The sequence below is a fragment of the Peromyscus eremicus genome, chromosome 9, assembly GCF_949786415.1.
Source record: "Peromyscus eremicus chromosome 9, PerEre_H2_v1, whole genome shotgun sequence".
Lineage (NCBI taxonomy): Eukaryota > Metazoa > Chordata > Mammalia > Rodentia > Cricetidae > Peromyscus > Peromyscus eremicus.
The window spans coordinates 81,143,998-81,159,902 of NC_081425.1; the positions used below are offsets into that span (position 1 = coordinate 81,143,998).

At 50.3% G+C, this 15,905-nt stretch overlaps 1 protein-coding gene across 4 annotated transcripts in view; it reads right to left on the reverse strand.

The window, feature by feature from the left end:
* Nucleotides 1–7,192, reverse strand: part of Kcnma1 (potassium calcium-activated channel subfamily M alpha 1) — a 715,240-nt gene extending 708,048 nt beyond the window's left edge. For all 4 annotated transcript variants that reach the window (XM_059273863.1, XM_059273862.1, XM_059273861.1 and 1 more), the window contains exon 1: nucleotides 6,812–7,192. In XM_059273863.1, the coding sequence (XP_059129846.1) occupies nucleotides 6,812–7,192 (381 nt within the window). The remainder of the gene's footprint in view (nucleotides 1–6,811) is intronic.
* Nucleotides 7,193–15,905: the final 8,713 nt, after the last annotated feature.

Below are 15,905 nucleotides of genomic sequence, written 5' to 3' on the forward strand. Positions count from 1 at the left end.
TGCTTTCACCGTTGTCTGCGGGGATGCTGGAGAGGTTCAAAGGAAGACGGCACTCCCTCCCCTGTCAGAGCCCTTTAAAATTGAAGCCTTTGTCCCACTTGGTAAGGTCCATCCCGGTCCCTGTGGAAAATCAGTGACTTCCACCCTTCCAGAAGGAATAGCCCACAGCTGGCCTCCTGGACCATCCCACGCCATGCAGGGGCCTTTAATTTTGCAAGATGGTGGTTTGGCTAACTCGCTGCCCTGGACTTTGGGAAGCCACACCCCTCACAGGGTGACCAACTGGCAAGAGGAGGAACCCACACATTGGCTGGTAACTAGCAGGCCACACCCTATAAACTGCTGAATGCCACTCTGGCTACCACAAGCCAGCCCCAAAGCCACAGTGCCTGTGGGCTCTTTGGGAGAAGACACCCCAAGAGACAGCTTTAACAGCCTGGCAGCAGCCTCACCCTCCACCCTATGTATCTCACCTAGTTCTCTCACCCTGGCTGTCTGGCATCAGCAAACCTTCCTCTTCTTGTCCATTCTGGCCCCTTCATGTCATAGGAGAGATAGGAATGTCCATATTCCATGATAAGCCCATCTTCAGAGATGGATGGCCCAGAGGCCCTTGCCATTCACTCACATTGGGCTCTGCAGAGCATCAGCAATGCCTGCCTCTTACAGAAATGCAGCCACCCAGGCCACTCCCTGGGCCTTCTGTGTTAGACCGTTTCAGCAGCCCTCCGGGTGATCGGTGTACACATGAAAGTTGAAGATCCCCTCCTCCGGCCCTTTCAGACAGACATTCCTCAGGCCTTCTTCCCACAAAGCTAAGCCTATGAGGGTGGGACCCTGAATTTCCTTCCCACTGATCCCAAAGCCAAGAAGAACACACGGACTTGAGGCATCTGGAAGAAAGAGCCACTGTTGGTCTGCCCCTGCTGTCCACAGCAACGGAATTTCAGAGGTTCTGCAGGAGACCGGCCTTACCTGACCCTCAAAGATTTCTCCACAAGTCTCAGAGTTCTCTGTGATGTCCCAGGGCTATGGTGTCATGGCACAAACACAACCCTTTCCCACAGACTGAAAAGGAGTTTCTCTAGAGGCTCCACAGCTCTGAAGTCCCGAGAAGGCACTGTTGGCTGTTGAGAGTCACAGATTAGCACAGCCATTGCCACTGAGGGCCAGGGAACCCCTGCTACCCACTTTGAGGAGGCCCTGGCATTGTAATCCAATGCCATCTTGATTGTGTCAAAGAGAGACAGAGACAGAGAGAGACAGAGAGAAAGGCGGGGGTGGGAGGCAGAGTAAGCAAGCAAGCCTCCAAAGCAAGCACTCCCTCTGGAAGGCACTTATTGAATATCTCAGCCCAAAGAGCACAGTGGCAAGGCAAAAAAAAAGGGGGGAGGGGGAGCTGGCCTCCCTTCTCAGGCCAAATAGCAGGGTGTCCCTTCCTCCAGAAGCAGCAACAGCAGACCAAGGCTTGCGAGGAAAGCATGGACCCACATCTTCTCAGAACACTGTGCGGTGAGGCTAGTGAAAGAACCACGGGACTATGCTCTATTACGAGTCTCAATGCGATGTGAGGAAACTGAGGCACGTGGCACTAAAGTCCTTGCCAAGGTCATAGGCTGACTCTTGGTCACTACACAGCAGAAGAGAAACCTGGTGAAGGCTGCTCGAAGCAAGGGCAAGCTCTGTCCCGGCAGGACCTCTGCGAGCCTGTGATGACATCCTCCAAGGAGAGACCCGGCCAGGGCCCTCACGACCAGTCTCTCCCAAGGTAACTTCAAGGGCAAGGGCCAGAACACACTTTGGGAAATCCTGCCGTAGTGGCTGCCAAGGAAAAGCTGGTCTGGGTACACAGCATCCTGGCTAGGAGATCACAGCATCCGGGGTTTAGGAGGGGATAAGTCTGGGAGCTCTGACCTGGGCTACTATGGATGGAATCTGTCCCTCTTCAAGGACGTACTGTTGAACAGCTACATCTCCAGCTGACTGTTACAATGTTTCCTTCTGCCAGCCCCTCCACCTCTGAGACACCAGTACCATCAAGGCTTACCACAATACCCCCTCCATCAACAACACAACTGTACTGTCCAGGCATCCTCCACAGACCCTTCTTCAGCTACCAGACCCCAATCGCCCCAACTTTTAGTAATCCAAAGCCAGGAGCCCCGATCTCAGTGTGACTTTGGACAGGTTATTCGGCTCATACTCTCAGGCCTGGAGGAGGCTCGTTTGGCTCCAAAATTCTGTCTGTTGGAGTCTGTGCCCTTCTGCAGCTATCCTTCAGTGTCAGAGAAAACAGCTTCTCACTTGGTGGAGCTGTGGCAACTCCCACTTCCAAGAGACCTGCTAGTACCTGGTGTTCATTGGGCACGAATTATAGGAATTCTACAAAGTGCCAATGGGCTCCTCTGGCCAATCAGGAAATAAGGCCGGACCTTAATGTCAGCCAAAGACACCCTCCTGGGTGTGAGTGGCACCCATTATTCTTGGTCTATTAACTGTAGAGTCTAAAATAGCCATCACAAATAAATAAATAAATAAATAAATAAATATAAATAAATAAATAAATAAATAAACAAACAAACAGCAGTGGGGCTAAAAAGATGGCTCAATAGTTAAGAGCACTTATTGCTCTTGTAGAAGGAGCCAGGTTTGGTTTCCAGCACCACCACCACCACCACAGTGGCTCACAATCATCTGAATGTCCAGTCTCAGAGGATCTGACACCTCTTCTAACCTCCACAGGCTCCTACAGGCACCTGATGTACATACATACACTCAGGCACATACACATAAAACAAAATAAATGTTTGTTTGTTTGTTTGTTTTTAAATAAGCAATGAGAACAAGCTGTCTGGACAAGGCCAGGTCAGGCCCCCCATGACTGGGGCCTGAGAACTTCTCCCTGGCCACCCCAAGTGATCTGACCACAAAAGCATATATGAAGGTCATTGGTGCTGGCAGTTGCCAGGACAAGAGGAAACCAAGGACCGGGGCCAATCTGGACTCAAGAGTTCCAGGGTACTGAAGCCGCAGTCCTGATTGAATGCACCGGCTCAGACCCTGGGTAATTACCAAGCCATAATGGGATCTGATATTTATATTAGTCACGAGCTTGTAGGAGAAAAATGAGTTGTTTTCTCAGACACAGCCATAGAGACAACACCTCAGTAATTCACAGCATGCGGACCACCCTTGACCAAGCCCAAGCTGCTATGGGGATGATAGCCCTGACTGAGATTATCAGTGAGCCTATGCCTGGCCATACTCAGGTCCCGCAGCAAATCAGAAACCCATCCACAAGTGGCTTGTTTCTCCAGACACTTAAAGAGAAGTAGACCACATGCTAGACGATGAACAAGTCAAGAGAACACAGTGGTTGGCAGCCGAATTTCAAAAGGATCTGGAGAACGGCAGAGCCCACTGAACTAAGATCTTTCCCCCACAGTGCCTTGCTCCTCCCATCCTCCTGTGTGGGACCCAAAAGCAGGGCGCTGATTAGAATTCCTGGGTTTCAACCCTCCAATTTCACAGGGATCGGAGAAGTTCAATGGCTTATCTAGGCTGCCTGAATAGTTCTCTTGCTCACTACAATCTAGGACTGGATTGAACTTCAAGATGTCATGGCCAAATGACCAGTACACACTGATGAAACCTGGGGTGCTGGAGGGAAGCAATACCATGAGAAAGCTCAGAAAAAGAACAGCACTGGCAAGACTGTGTCCCCCTCCCAAACAGGGGTGGGATGTGGTGAGGTTTACTGGTATTGTTTCACTCTTTGGCTGTTTGAGACAGGAAATGGCTACGCAGTCCAAGCTGACTTAAAACTCATGATCTTCCTGCCTCTGTCCTCGATTACTGGAGTTACAGGAATGTGCTACCACAACCAGCATAAATGTTCTTCCTTACTCCCCCCGCCACACACACACACACCCAAAGGTCTACAATCTATTTTTTTTAATGATAAAGCCATTAGCTATATGCTATTTGGAGGCCAAAGGTGCAAAAGATCAGAGGCCCCAAGATGTATGTCCACAGTCTCGGGTTCCTTTCAACAAAAAACCATGGTGCCGACCCAGAGAACAAATGCATAGGATTCCAAGCTCCTGCTGAAGCATGACTCCCTGGGAACTTCGGGTGCCTTGAGAAGACATCTTCCCCAGAGCTCTAGATCCTAGAAAACCAGCCTGGATCTGGATGAGGGTGGGGGTGGACAAACAGGCCTCAGGGCAAATAGAAGTTTTCTATGGGAAAGCATCCGAGATTTGCTTGGGGAGACTAACAGTACAAATGTTCTGAACTTGAGCTGAATTCTTTATTCCGCACCACGTCTTGACAAAAACGACCAAATACTTGGAAAGCAAAGAGGGGAAAATATGATTGCAAACAGAATGCAGAGCCCAAAAGGTAGAATGAAAAGCTTCTAAGATGCTCACTTACCATTGTTAGATACAGTGAGTTGAGTACACACAATTTAATTGAACAAATCAAGAGGCGGGTATTGAGAGATCTGGGCATGATTCGAAAAGAACTCATGATATCAAAAATAGCTTGATGCTATTCTGTCTTGGCCTTCAATCTTTCTAATAAACCACAATTATTTCCCATTCCAGGTTGATTCTGTATAGAAACTCTCAACTATGTGCACTCAGTTGGTCTTGGGACTAAAAAATATGTAAACAAATAGATATTGATTATTTTTTAATTATCCTTGCACAAAGCCTTTTTTTTTTTTCTTTTTAGAAAATAGACAGAAGCTACGCTGGTCATTATTTAGGAAAGAGATTCTTTATATAAACTCTCTCCAAGAAGCATTTCATGACAGGCACTATACTAGCTCTGAATAACCCTAGAGTAAAGAGATGTGGAAGCTGCATTTCAAATCTCAAGCTGATGAAAGTTTTCGTTATACTCAAAATGGCTCACTTTCTGAAAAACAGAAGGGAGTTTTTAAAAAGCCAACCTGAATCACTTCCATCTAGAAAATAATTGAAGGGCATGTAACTGTGAGCTACCTTCCCCCACTAAAAGAGTTGCCAGATCTCTGTATGGGAGGGGGAGGAGAAACTCTCGGGATGGGCCGGAGTCGGAGAGGGAGGGAGGGATGAAGATTCTATGATCCGGCTGTGTAAAGTCCGATCAGGCAGAAGGCAACTCTGGGTCTGGCTGTAGGAACTCTGCTTAATCTGAAGGCTTCTCTGGAAGGCCAGCGATCTTTCTCCTTGAAAAGAAAGAGGGGACCTCCATCACCAAGAAGGTGGCTTCAAACAAAGCCAGCTAGCCACCGTTCGAGGCTTTCAGAGCGATAGGAAGAGAAAGCAAGGAAGGGCGGTTTTCCTTTTTCCTCCCTTATTCCAACACACCAGTATTTTCCAAAACACAAATGTGCTGCCACAAAACACAGCTGAGGCCAGCACCTACAGTGATGTATGATTAATGACACAGAGTGCTTCGGTTGCCCTTGGGTTTCAGTCAGCCGGTCCCCTACCCTAACTCCTCTCCACAGCAGCCAGCAGCCTGCTACAAGTTGCTGGGTCCTGTGAAGTCTGAGGGGGGTCCCGGGATTAACTTTCCTGGAGCAGGTGTGAACATTGGAGGGCCAAGATGAGTGTCTGCCTTGCACAATTCCCCCCAGATATCTCCTCCCTCCAAAAATGTGGGTGCTGTGAAGTCCCCTTGGATGAGAATGATTCAAAAAGAAGGCACCCAGTTCAGCTCCTTTTTTTTTTTTTTTTTCAGTTCTTTCTTTTATTCATTCTGTAGTTGTCTCTCAAACACTGCCCACTCCCGGCCCCCCACCTCCAGCCAGTGCTAGGTGGTGGGCAGGGACACCTCTAGGGATATGGCCACAGCCTAGGAGTCAGCCTAGCAACCATACATCTAAGATGTGAGTCCTGGTGCCGGTGGGCGTCTCTGCCGGGAATAGCTTAAGGCGACTTCCAGCCACATCAAATGCCAAGAAGGGACTGAGAGAAGCCGCAGCCTCAGAGTCTGAGCCGAGCAGCCCTCGTGCTACAGCTTGAAGCCGCTGGCCGCATTTGCGGGGACCCAAAGTGGGTGGCCTGAAAGAGGAGTGCAGAGGCGACAAAAGTACTTGGGGTAGGGGAATGTTCCACAAAGAAAATGCAAAGGATGGAGTGGGCGTTGACATCAGACTTGCAACCATGCTACATTCAGAAAGTGACTCTCCGTGGGTTGAGCCCCATTCTGGGATGGGTCTTCCCAACTTTCTATTGACCCCTATGCCCCCACTTTCTCCAGCCACATTGCTCCCTCAGAATTACCAAATGCAAGAGATTTTCTTCCTTGCTCAAAGGACCTTCCCTTCTTTGGGACCCCATGAACTCATCTCCCCAACAAGCTCCTAAAGTCTGAGCTGATCTGTCCCCACTCGCCCACCGTGAGGAGCCTAGCCGCGGCCCGTGAGTGGTGCCGGGCACGCACCCATGGTCTGCCACTTCCTCTGTCCCCGCGAGGTTGCTTCTCCTCACTCCGCACCACCATACCCAAGAGGCACATGTGCCCCCACCCCGGCCGGTCCGCAGCCACCAACAATCCTATAATAAACAGGAAACTAAAGCGGGGGTCTGCATCCCGGAGCGCACCGGCTGGGGTCAACTCCTCACCGCTGGCGCACAGATCGTTGCCCCAATCCGAGAGCGCAGGGAGAGGGGAGGGAAGGGCAGACGGCGGGGACAAGGCAGGCAGGGACGGAAGGAGGCAAGACGCGGTGCGGAGCAAAGAGGTGGGCTGCAGGGGACGCCGAGAAACGGAGGGGCTGGCGCAGGGGGCGGGCGCCCGGGGCGCGCGTTACCTTCGTCTTGCCCCCGCAGTGGCAGCAAACGGTCCACAGGTACTTGAGCGTCCGCCAGAGCAAGATGATGAAGAGGCCCCCGAAGAAAGTCACCATGGAGGAGGCCAGGAAAGCCCACCACATGCGTTGGCCCCGGCTGTCGCACGGCACCTCCATGGTCACCGGGATGATGAGCGCATCCATCTTGGGCTCGTGGACCGAGGACGAGGAGGAAGAGGAGGAGGAAGAAGAAGAAGAGGAGGAGGAGGAAGAGGAGGAGGACGCGTCTAGGCTGAGATGGTTCGCGTGGATATTGCTGCTCATTCTAAGACCGCTGCCTCCGCCGCCGCCGCCGCCGCCGCCGCCGCTGCTGCCGCCGCCGCCGCCGCCACCGTTTGCCATAGCTAGCAACGGGCGGCCGGCGCAGGGGCTCGGGGGAGCTCCTCCCGCCGCCAGCGCCACCCCGAACACCCATCAACAGCCATGTTGCTGCTACTGCTGCCGCCGCCGCCGCGGAGCGCGGGGAGGGGGGCGGGGAGGCGCCTGGGCTCGGGGCGCTGTGCGCGACCTGGCGGGGTGCGCGGAGATATATACAGCCAAGCGCCGCCGCCCGCCCTCCCCCGGGCCGCCGGCCCGCCCGGGGGGGGAGGGGATGAGCGCGGGTGGCTCCCACTCCCGGACCCGGGCCCCGATCGCCCCCGGGGCTGCGCGGAGCACCGAGAGCCCAGGGGGCGCCGCGGGCCGCCCGCGCCCGGGGTCTGTGCCTCCCCGAGCTCCGTGCGCGCGATCCCGGCTGCCCTCGGCGCCGCCCGGCCCGCCTGGCGTACGCCACGCGTGTGCGCTGCGCCCGGGCCCGGGGTCCCCCGCCCGTCCCCGCGCCGCTCTCGGGTGATGAGGCGACAGCTCGTTAGGATCGGAGAATCCTCGCCCTCCCGCCCGGGCGTGCCCGCGCCACCCTTCCTCCCCCGGGCTGCGCTCAGCTCCTGGATCGCCGCCTCCTGTGCTCGCCGGGCCGCCGCAGGTTGACTGCGGCCGGCTGCCCTGCCTCCGCTGCCCCCTAGCCCGTGCTCTGCAGGACCCCCTCTGGCCGGGTCTCCAGGACCCGGAGCCTCCTCGGCCTCTGCTCGCTTCTTCCTCCTTTCCTCCTCCGGCTCCTCCTCGTCCCCGTTCTCGCAGCCGGAGCCTCTTCGGCGCGCGCCCCGCGCTCCCCGCAGCCGCCAGCAGTGGCAGCTGCAGCAACTGGAGCGGGCGCGGGCTCAAGCCGCCCGAAGCGGGAGGGGAGGAGGCTTACCGGGCTGACTCGCCACGGCTTGGGGCTGAGTAGGGGCGGCAGGCCATTATTTGGAGGTGGCCGGTAACGCGTCCCCCCACCTTCCAGAACACGGCGTATAGCGCCCCCAGCCCAGGTGCAGGACTTAGTATGCGTTGCGCCCCCCGACTAGGTTCAGCGGGGTACCCCAAGGGTTCAGCGGGGTACCCCAAGGGGGAAGCCACCAGGTCCCCCCCCCCCCCCCGGTAGGCCGGTTTTCCCAAAGGAGCCCCTAACGGGAAGGAGAGGAGTAGCCGTCTGTCAACTCGATTCCATGGGCTTATTGACCCATGATCCTCAGGCTTGGAGACTGAGGAAGACCCTAGCCAAGATAGGTACACCTGCTGACATAGTTCGCTCTTCCGTCTCCTAGGTGCCCCAGTGTGCGTGACTGACAGACAAGGCCATCTAGAAGTCTGTTGGTGGTCTGTGACCTCTGGCAGCAGCAGGTGGGTTTTTGTTGGGTTTTTGTTTTTGTTCCCCCCAACACACACACCCCGTTTCCTTATTAAGCAGCGCCGGGCTGCTCTAGAGAGCAGACAAGAATGACAGCAATCTGCCTATTGGTTTGGAACCTGATGGAATGGACTATGGGATTCCTTAAAGGGTCTCTTCCCTGCTTTTTAGATTCCTGTGGGAAGAGCAACAGGATGCTGGGTACTCTGCATTCAGGCTTGCTTTTCTACATTTGTGGTTTTCCTTTTTTCTCCCCTTTAAGGGGAAGGAATCCAGGTTTGTTCAGCAACCCCTGTCCCCCACTTTCCCGGAGTCCCCCTTTGGATGCATACAGACACTTCCTCCCTCCTGACATTTCTTCTCCAGGCTACCAGCTGGACCACAACTTTTTCCTGTGCTAATTAAAACAAAGATGATCACTCTCCCCTCATTGCCCACAGTGATTTCCCCAAAGTTTCCAGCTCATTAGTTACAGCCTAATTGGAATTCTCAGGTTCCTTTCAACTCTTCCTATGGTAAATTGGCCCAACTGAGCCTCCTTACCTGAACAAGCTGTCTCCACCTAAAACATTGGTCAGCCACAAAACCCTGGCCTTAGGATGGATGCAGGAGAGGGGCCAGCAGAGGTCAAACCTGGCAGACACTGAAGATATTTGAGTCTCAAATTGGTTGGTACATTCCTTGGGCTCAGTGTACATATGCATTAGAAAAAAAAACTTAGGGCCAAAGTCGTGGCAGGGAGAGGGGTGGAGTGAGATACCACACTCTTGAGGTACCACACACTTGAGAGTGTGGTACCCTGCATTGGGCACCCACCCACCCCCAAAAACAACAGTATATACAGAAGGGGTGACAAAATGGCTCAGCTGGTAAAGTTGCTCGCCTCCAAACCTGACCACTTGAGCTCCATCCCTAAAACTCTTACAGTCAAGGAAAAAAACTGACTCCTGTTAGTTGTTCTCTGATTCCCCTGTGGGTGCTCTGAGGCACACTTGTGTTCACGCGAGTGCACACACACACACGGGTAAATAATTTGTGTTTTAAAGAAGAGAGCTACAGACGGGATTTTCCAGAGAGAGAAATTGCCTCAGTCTCCCCTTATGTCATCTGGCGGTGCCTCCAGCATCATCCTTTGCGTTCAGAAAGCTGCTACACAGTTCCCATGCATGCATGGCCCTGGGTCTTTTCCAGCATAGGGCTGGGGTAGCTGAACTTAGAAAGGGTGGGGAGAGGTGCAGTTGGTGGTGGTATTGAGATTCCTTTATTAGCCTCCTCAATAGCTGCCTTTGTTTTTTTGGATTTTTGTTGTTGTTGTTGTTGTTGTTGTTGTTTGTTTTGTTTTGTTTTGTTTTGTTTTTCGAGACAGGGTTTCTCTGTGTAGCTTTGCGCCTTTCCTGGAACTCCCTTTGGAGACCAGGCTGGCCTCGAACTCACAGAGATCCGCCTGGCTCTGCCTCCCGAGTGCTGGGATTAAAGGCGTGCGCCACCACTGCCCGGCTATAGCTGCCTTTGTGCCTTAACATGTGCCAAGAGTTAGGGACTTTCCTTAAGTCCAAGATATAACATTTAAAATTAAGACATCCATAACATAAATCAGCAAAGGACAGATCCTGTCCTGCCCCCTTGTGGGTTAAAAAGACTTCAGAATGTATTCCCACAGTAGCAAAAATTGAACCTTTACAACCAATGGTTCTCTCTAGGTTCTTCCTAGTCAATGCCTACAACCTAAATCCCCCTGAAAGGCCAGTATCAAGGCTACTTACAAGAGATATGTGGCCGTTGTGTCTTTACCTCCCCGCTGGTGAAGTCCCCACCTGTGTTCCTACTCCATCACCACCATCTCAGCATCCTTCTAGAGGGTGCTAGAAGGCCCATGAGATACCACCCTCACCCTGACTTCTCTCTGTTCTCTCACCACCCCTAACTTTGCTGACTAAAGCTTTCAGCATCCCCAGTGTTGACCAAAACCTTGACTTGCTCAGAATTCATCAGTGACCCTCGTTGTCAAGGTCAGTATCCTCCCAACCCTGTAATCACCTGTCCCTCGCCGTCTCCCTGGCCGACTGTAGGTACAGAGAGTATTACCATCCACCAAGAGTAGATATCATCAAGCCTTTGCCCAGCTCTCACCAGCCACCCTCATTGTCCTATCATCTGGCAAATCCCATTTAGGAAGAGCCTGTTCCTAGACCAGGAGGAACCTCCCATTCAGAAGGAACCTTGGATATCATGCACTTGTGCTATTCGTTTCTAAAACTGGAACAGAAACAGAAACCAGAGGCAGGAGAGAGAGCTTGGTGAGCGAGGTGCTTCCTGCACAGGTCTGAGGACTGAGTTCAGATCTCTGGCACCCACCTAAAAAGCCAGGCGTGGTGGTATGCTCCTGTAATCCCAGTGCTAGGAGGCAGAGAGGGTTGTAGATCCCAGGGGTGGCTGGACAGACAGCAGAACAGAAAGGGGGGGGGGAGAGGGATGAGCTCCAAATTCGGTGACTAGACCCTGTCTCAAAAATAAGGTAGAACGGTGATTAAGGAAAACATCTGACATCAACCTCTGGCCTCCAAGCACTTCTGCATTGGGCAGGGACACACACACGGACACACACACACACACATCCCACTCTGCCTACCTCAAAGGATTACCTGGAAGAATGAAGAAAATAACACACAGACTTTGATTGTTATGACTATATCACACACACCCCACAAACTGGACAGACTTGGGCCAGATCTTCTGGCCTCCATGCTTTGCTCAATAGTGTGCTCTGAGAGAAGAGGCAGTGTGAGGACTCCCGGCCTCTAGCTTGCTGTTCTGCACACCCACACAGCCCCTCAGGACAAGGGCTGGAGCAGGACCTTGCAGCTGCAGAAATCCCTGAGCTCGGCTGTCGCCTCTATACTGTCACCCAGAGGGCCTCAGTGACAGCCAGCCTGTGGCTAAGCTCCGGAGGAGCAGAACCCATCCAGCTTGCATGCATCTGTCACCCACACTCACCCATTGCCTTGTCTCTCAATAGCCTGGGAAATGGGGAGCTATAGAAGTATCTACAAATAGCCCCAGAGCATCTCTACCTACTGTGGGTGAGTCTATGGGTTGGGAATTGAAGGCCATTGTCCAAGAACTAAAAGCCAATATGAAAGTAGAAACTTCCAATAAGGGCTACTTGTCTGTAGATAGACTGAAAAGCTTCCCAGACTTGTTAGCAAGTGAACATGTGTCTATGGCCACTTTCAGAGCAAGCCAGGGGTTTCAAATCTGTTAAGTATTCTAAATTGGGCATTCCCAACTGACTTAAACACACGAAACTAATTATAAACACACAAACTAAAAAGTGGAATGATTGAAGTCCAAAGAGAACGTGAAAGGCTGTTTACACAGATATCTGCGGGATGTCGCAGTTAAGATCCACTGGACTTTTTTTTTTCTCCAGCCTGGACCTGGTACTGATACTCTGATTAAAATTGAAAAAAAAAAAAAAAAAAATCTTTGTGAATCCACTGGGAGACTCAGTGATGCCTCCTTAAGTGATGTGGCACCCTCTGGTGGCGTCTTCCGGTAGACCACTGTTTGGTGACTATTTTAAAGGGAGCTGATTCAAAAGCACGTTTTAGACAAGAAAATTCCAAGGAACATTCCACAGTAAGACAGACAATGTAGCCACGGGAACGGGAATCATGGGTTTGGATGATAGTGGTCAGAGGATGCAAGCTGACTACAGTTAATGTTTGGTATACTTGAGAGTGGACACTAAGGGTTCTGACCACAGATAGACACAAGTATAAGGTAATAGATACACTAGTCAGCTTTAGTTAGCCAGTTCACTCCACGATGAACACATATTTCAAAGAATGCTATGAACTATATATACACATACATATGCAATTTTTGTCCATCTAAAAAACGTAAAGCTGGAGAGATGGCTCAGCAATTAAGAGTACCTGTTGCTCTTGAGAGCCCCTGTTTTGTTTCCCAGCACCCACATAATGTTTCACAACCATCTATAACCCCAGTTCCATGGAATCCAGTACCCTCTTCTGGTCTCTGAAGGCATCCACCACGCATGTGGCCCACATCTATGCATGCAGACAAAGCACTCATTCATAAAATGAATAAATGTAATTCTTAAAGTAAAAGTAAAGAGAAAGATCACATCCAGGATGATATCAGCTATCCACTTACTAATTCCATAGCATATAAAGTGTTGGTATAAAGGTGGATGGCACAGTCCATGTTCTTACCACGATTTGATCTGATGCTACATCTTAGCTATGACTGCCATTGGTGTCTCCATGCTTTTTTAAATTACCATGGTGTGAAATCTGGAGAGAGTGGGTAAAGTGTCTCCCTTCCAAGCATGAGGACCTGAGCTTGGCCCTCAGAACTCATGTACATGTAAAAAAAAAAAAATGAGCATAAAGCTCACTTAAAATCTGAGATCTGGGCAGGCAGAGACCAGCAGGCTGAGTCCTCCTATCCTACCACTTGACATGCCAGGAGTCATCTGCCTCTGGAACAATTTCTGATTTATAGCGACGGAAGAAGACCACAGTGGTCCAACCCTCAAAACTGTATCCGAGGGCCTTTGAGCTTCAGAAGGTTCACTAGGTGGAAGGAGGGACTAAGAAAACAGCTCTGAGTGGGTTAGATTATCTTTTCATAACTAATTAATATTTGGTTTCTATTTATTGCTATTTATAAGAATAATTCAGATTTAATACAAAGAATCAGACTATAAAGTCTTTTTAAAGGGACAATGAATCTACCTAGAACCCCACCATGCACAGATAACCTAACCGCTCTTGATATTTTATACATTTAGAGCCCACTTTTTTCCCATGGGTGTGGGTAGTTTTGCGAAGTTAAAACGTCCTTGAACATGTATGTACCCTTCATCCTATGGTCCTTCCTTTAAACTGTAAAGATTTTTCTCTGTCACTGAAGAGTCTGGAAAACACTAAGAAAAATAACCGAGTAACAGTCCAGCAGGTGGCATAGTAACCGACATGTGACTTATTCTAAAATTTAATATATTTAATAAAATATATTTCAAAACTAGCTCTAAAACTGTGTGCAGATCTCTTACAGCAGTTGAATAGTTACATAATGTTTTATGAGTGGTGAAGTTGTTTGTATGAAACCGAGAAACACGGCTTTGCTTATATCTTTGCAAAAACAAACAAAATAAAATCTCAGTCTAGCATTTCCCTGGGAGATATAAGAAACTGAGCCATAAAAGGGGCATGTGTCAATAAACTGGTCTCTGAGTTCAAGAAGGAAGTTCATCATATGTGTTTATGGAAGGGGATGGCTATATTTCCACAGAAGAATGCTGTGAACATTCTTTAATGTATTCAATTTAATTGCTCCTTGAGCACAGGAATCTTAAAAGCGGTCACACCTTTGCCCCAGATTCGCATCCTTAAGTCCAGCACTGGGAAAATGTTCCAGGGCATGTGGCATGGTTGTCCCACAAATCCCAAAGGACAGCTGAAGATGGAAGCGACATGGCCAATTGTCTGGCTGTTCTAGAATGTATACAGAGAGAGAGAGAGAGAGAGAGAGAGAGAGAGAGAGAGAGAGAGAGAGAGAGAGAGAGAGAGAGAGAGAGATGGAAGGGGAGAAGGGGAGGGAGGGAGAGGGAGAGGGAGAGGTGCAAACTCTGGCTATTCCAGGAGCTGAAGCCAAGGCTATTTGGCAACATCTATGGAGAGCCTCACCAGCTTTGTCTGCCTGGGGACCCCTTTGCACACAAGTATTAGATGCTTCCAGAAAGATACATTTAGTGCTGTACAGGTAGATCAGGGTGGAGTTAGAAACAGACGCTGCCCAGCATGTTATAAAGCCTCCCTTTAGGAACAGCCTTTGTGGACGCTAAGAACTGTATGACTTGGGTTTTCCAGAAGATGCTCAGCTAAGGGAGGTGTGCAAACACTTCCTTTTGGTCATCTATTAATCTCATTTTGTTCTCCCCTTATCACAAAATTGAAAGCTGTAAGTTGAGCAAAGTAAGCCACAAACTGCCCTAGCAGCACTAGGAACTCACTGAGTGATGGATAGTTAGTCGTGGGCTTAAAGCTTTTTATCTGACTCACTCTCGGCTCTTCTATCAAGTCCTGTCTTGGTGACACTGTACGGAGATAGATTGGGAAGTATGCATCAGTGGCTTTTTATTTCAAGACACATTCTGCCTAAAGTCCAATGGCTCAGGTGGGAATTCTAGCCCCTCTATCACGTGTTTAAAAGCCCAATGCTTCTTTATCTGCGAGTCTGTCGAGGCGGCTGTCCATTAAATTCAATGGTCCATCATCGGATGGGACCTTCTGAAATGGCTTTTCATTAAAGTCATGGGAGTATTTGAGTCCATTTGAGAGCCAAGCTAAAGACTCTATGGAATTTATCTGCCCATCACACTGCCCAGAGGGCTCTGCCCCCTCTTTCCTAGCTTCCTCCACAGAGACTCGTGTGAGCAGCATGCCTGGATCAGAGTTGGCAGGCAGAGAAATGGATGGAGACACAGCATGCCTGCCTTCCAGGCCATCGAAAACATGACTGATAGTCCACTAGTGAGACTGGACACTATCATGGACTCCCAGATTTAATGCGAACAGTTCCCTCAGCTTTTAGATGACCACTCCGTGCTGACCAGGTCACTCTGCTGGTTTCTCCCTTGCTTATCTCACACTGGTTCTCAGCCAACTCCCTTAAGTCGCTTCAAAAGGGAAACTCCTTAACACCACATCTTAGACAATCAGCCCTGCCTCACGTAGACATTAAACAGACATAGATGAAGTAAAAAACCAAACTTCAGAATGGAAGTGTAAAAGTTGGCATAATTAACATGATGTAAAAGACATAGAATTTTTTAAAAAGTTGGCATTATGAATGAAAACAGTGCCACCGCATCAGAACTTGCCATTGAACATAAGGCCCTTAGCCTGTGGCAAAGACCACCTCTAGGATAGTTGGGTTTGGGGGGACTAAATGGGGTGTGGCTTTCTCGTTTAGTTCCAAGATGGGAATATGGGATGAAATCAGCCTTCATGTGTTGGCTTTGGGGAAATGCGGGGCTTTCTTACTTGGTTGGACTCTTACTATGCAGATGTAGAAAATTGAGGCCCAAGCGTGTTGAGCAAGCACCTTGCCCAGACTCAAATAGAGCTTGTGTTCACAAAGTGGCTTCCCTTAAGTATGGCCACCCAGACCTCTGCTCTCTGCTTCATGAGAAAGGCATGGTAGAGAGGCTTTTGCCTGACATGACCTTTTAGAGTTGAGACGGTGGTGTTTGAAGATGTTTGACAGTCCGGCCAAAGCCTCTTAGTGGCCAGGCCTGAGCTGAAGTTAGAATTCCTT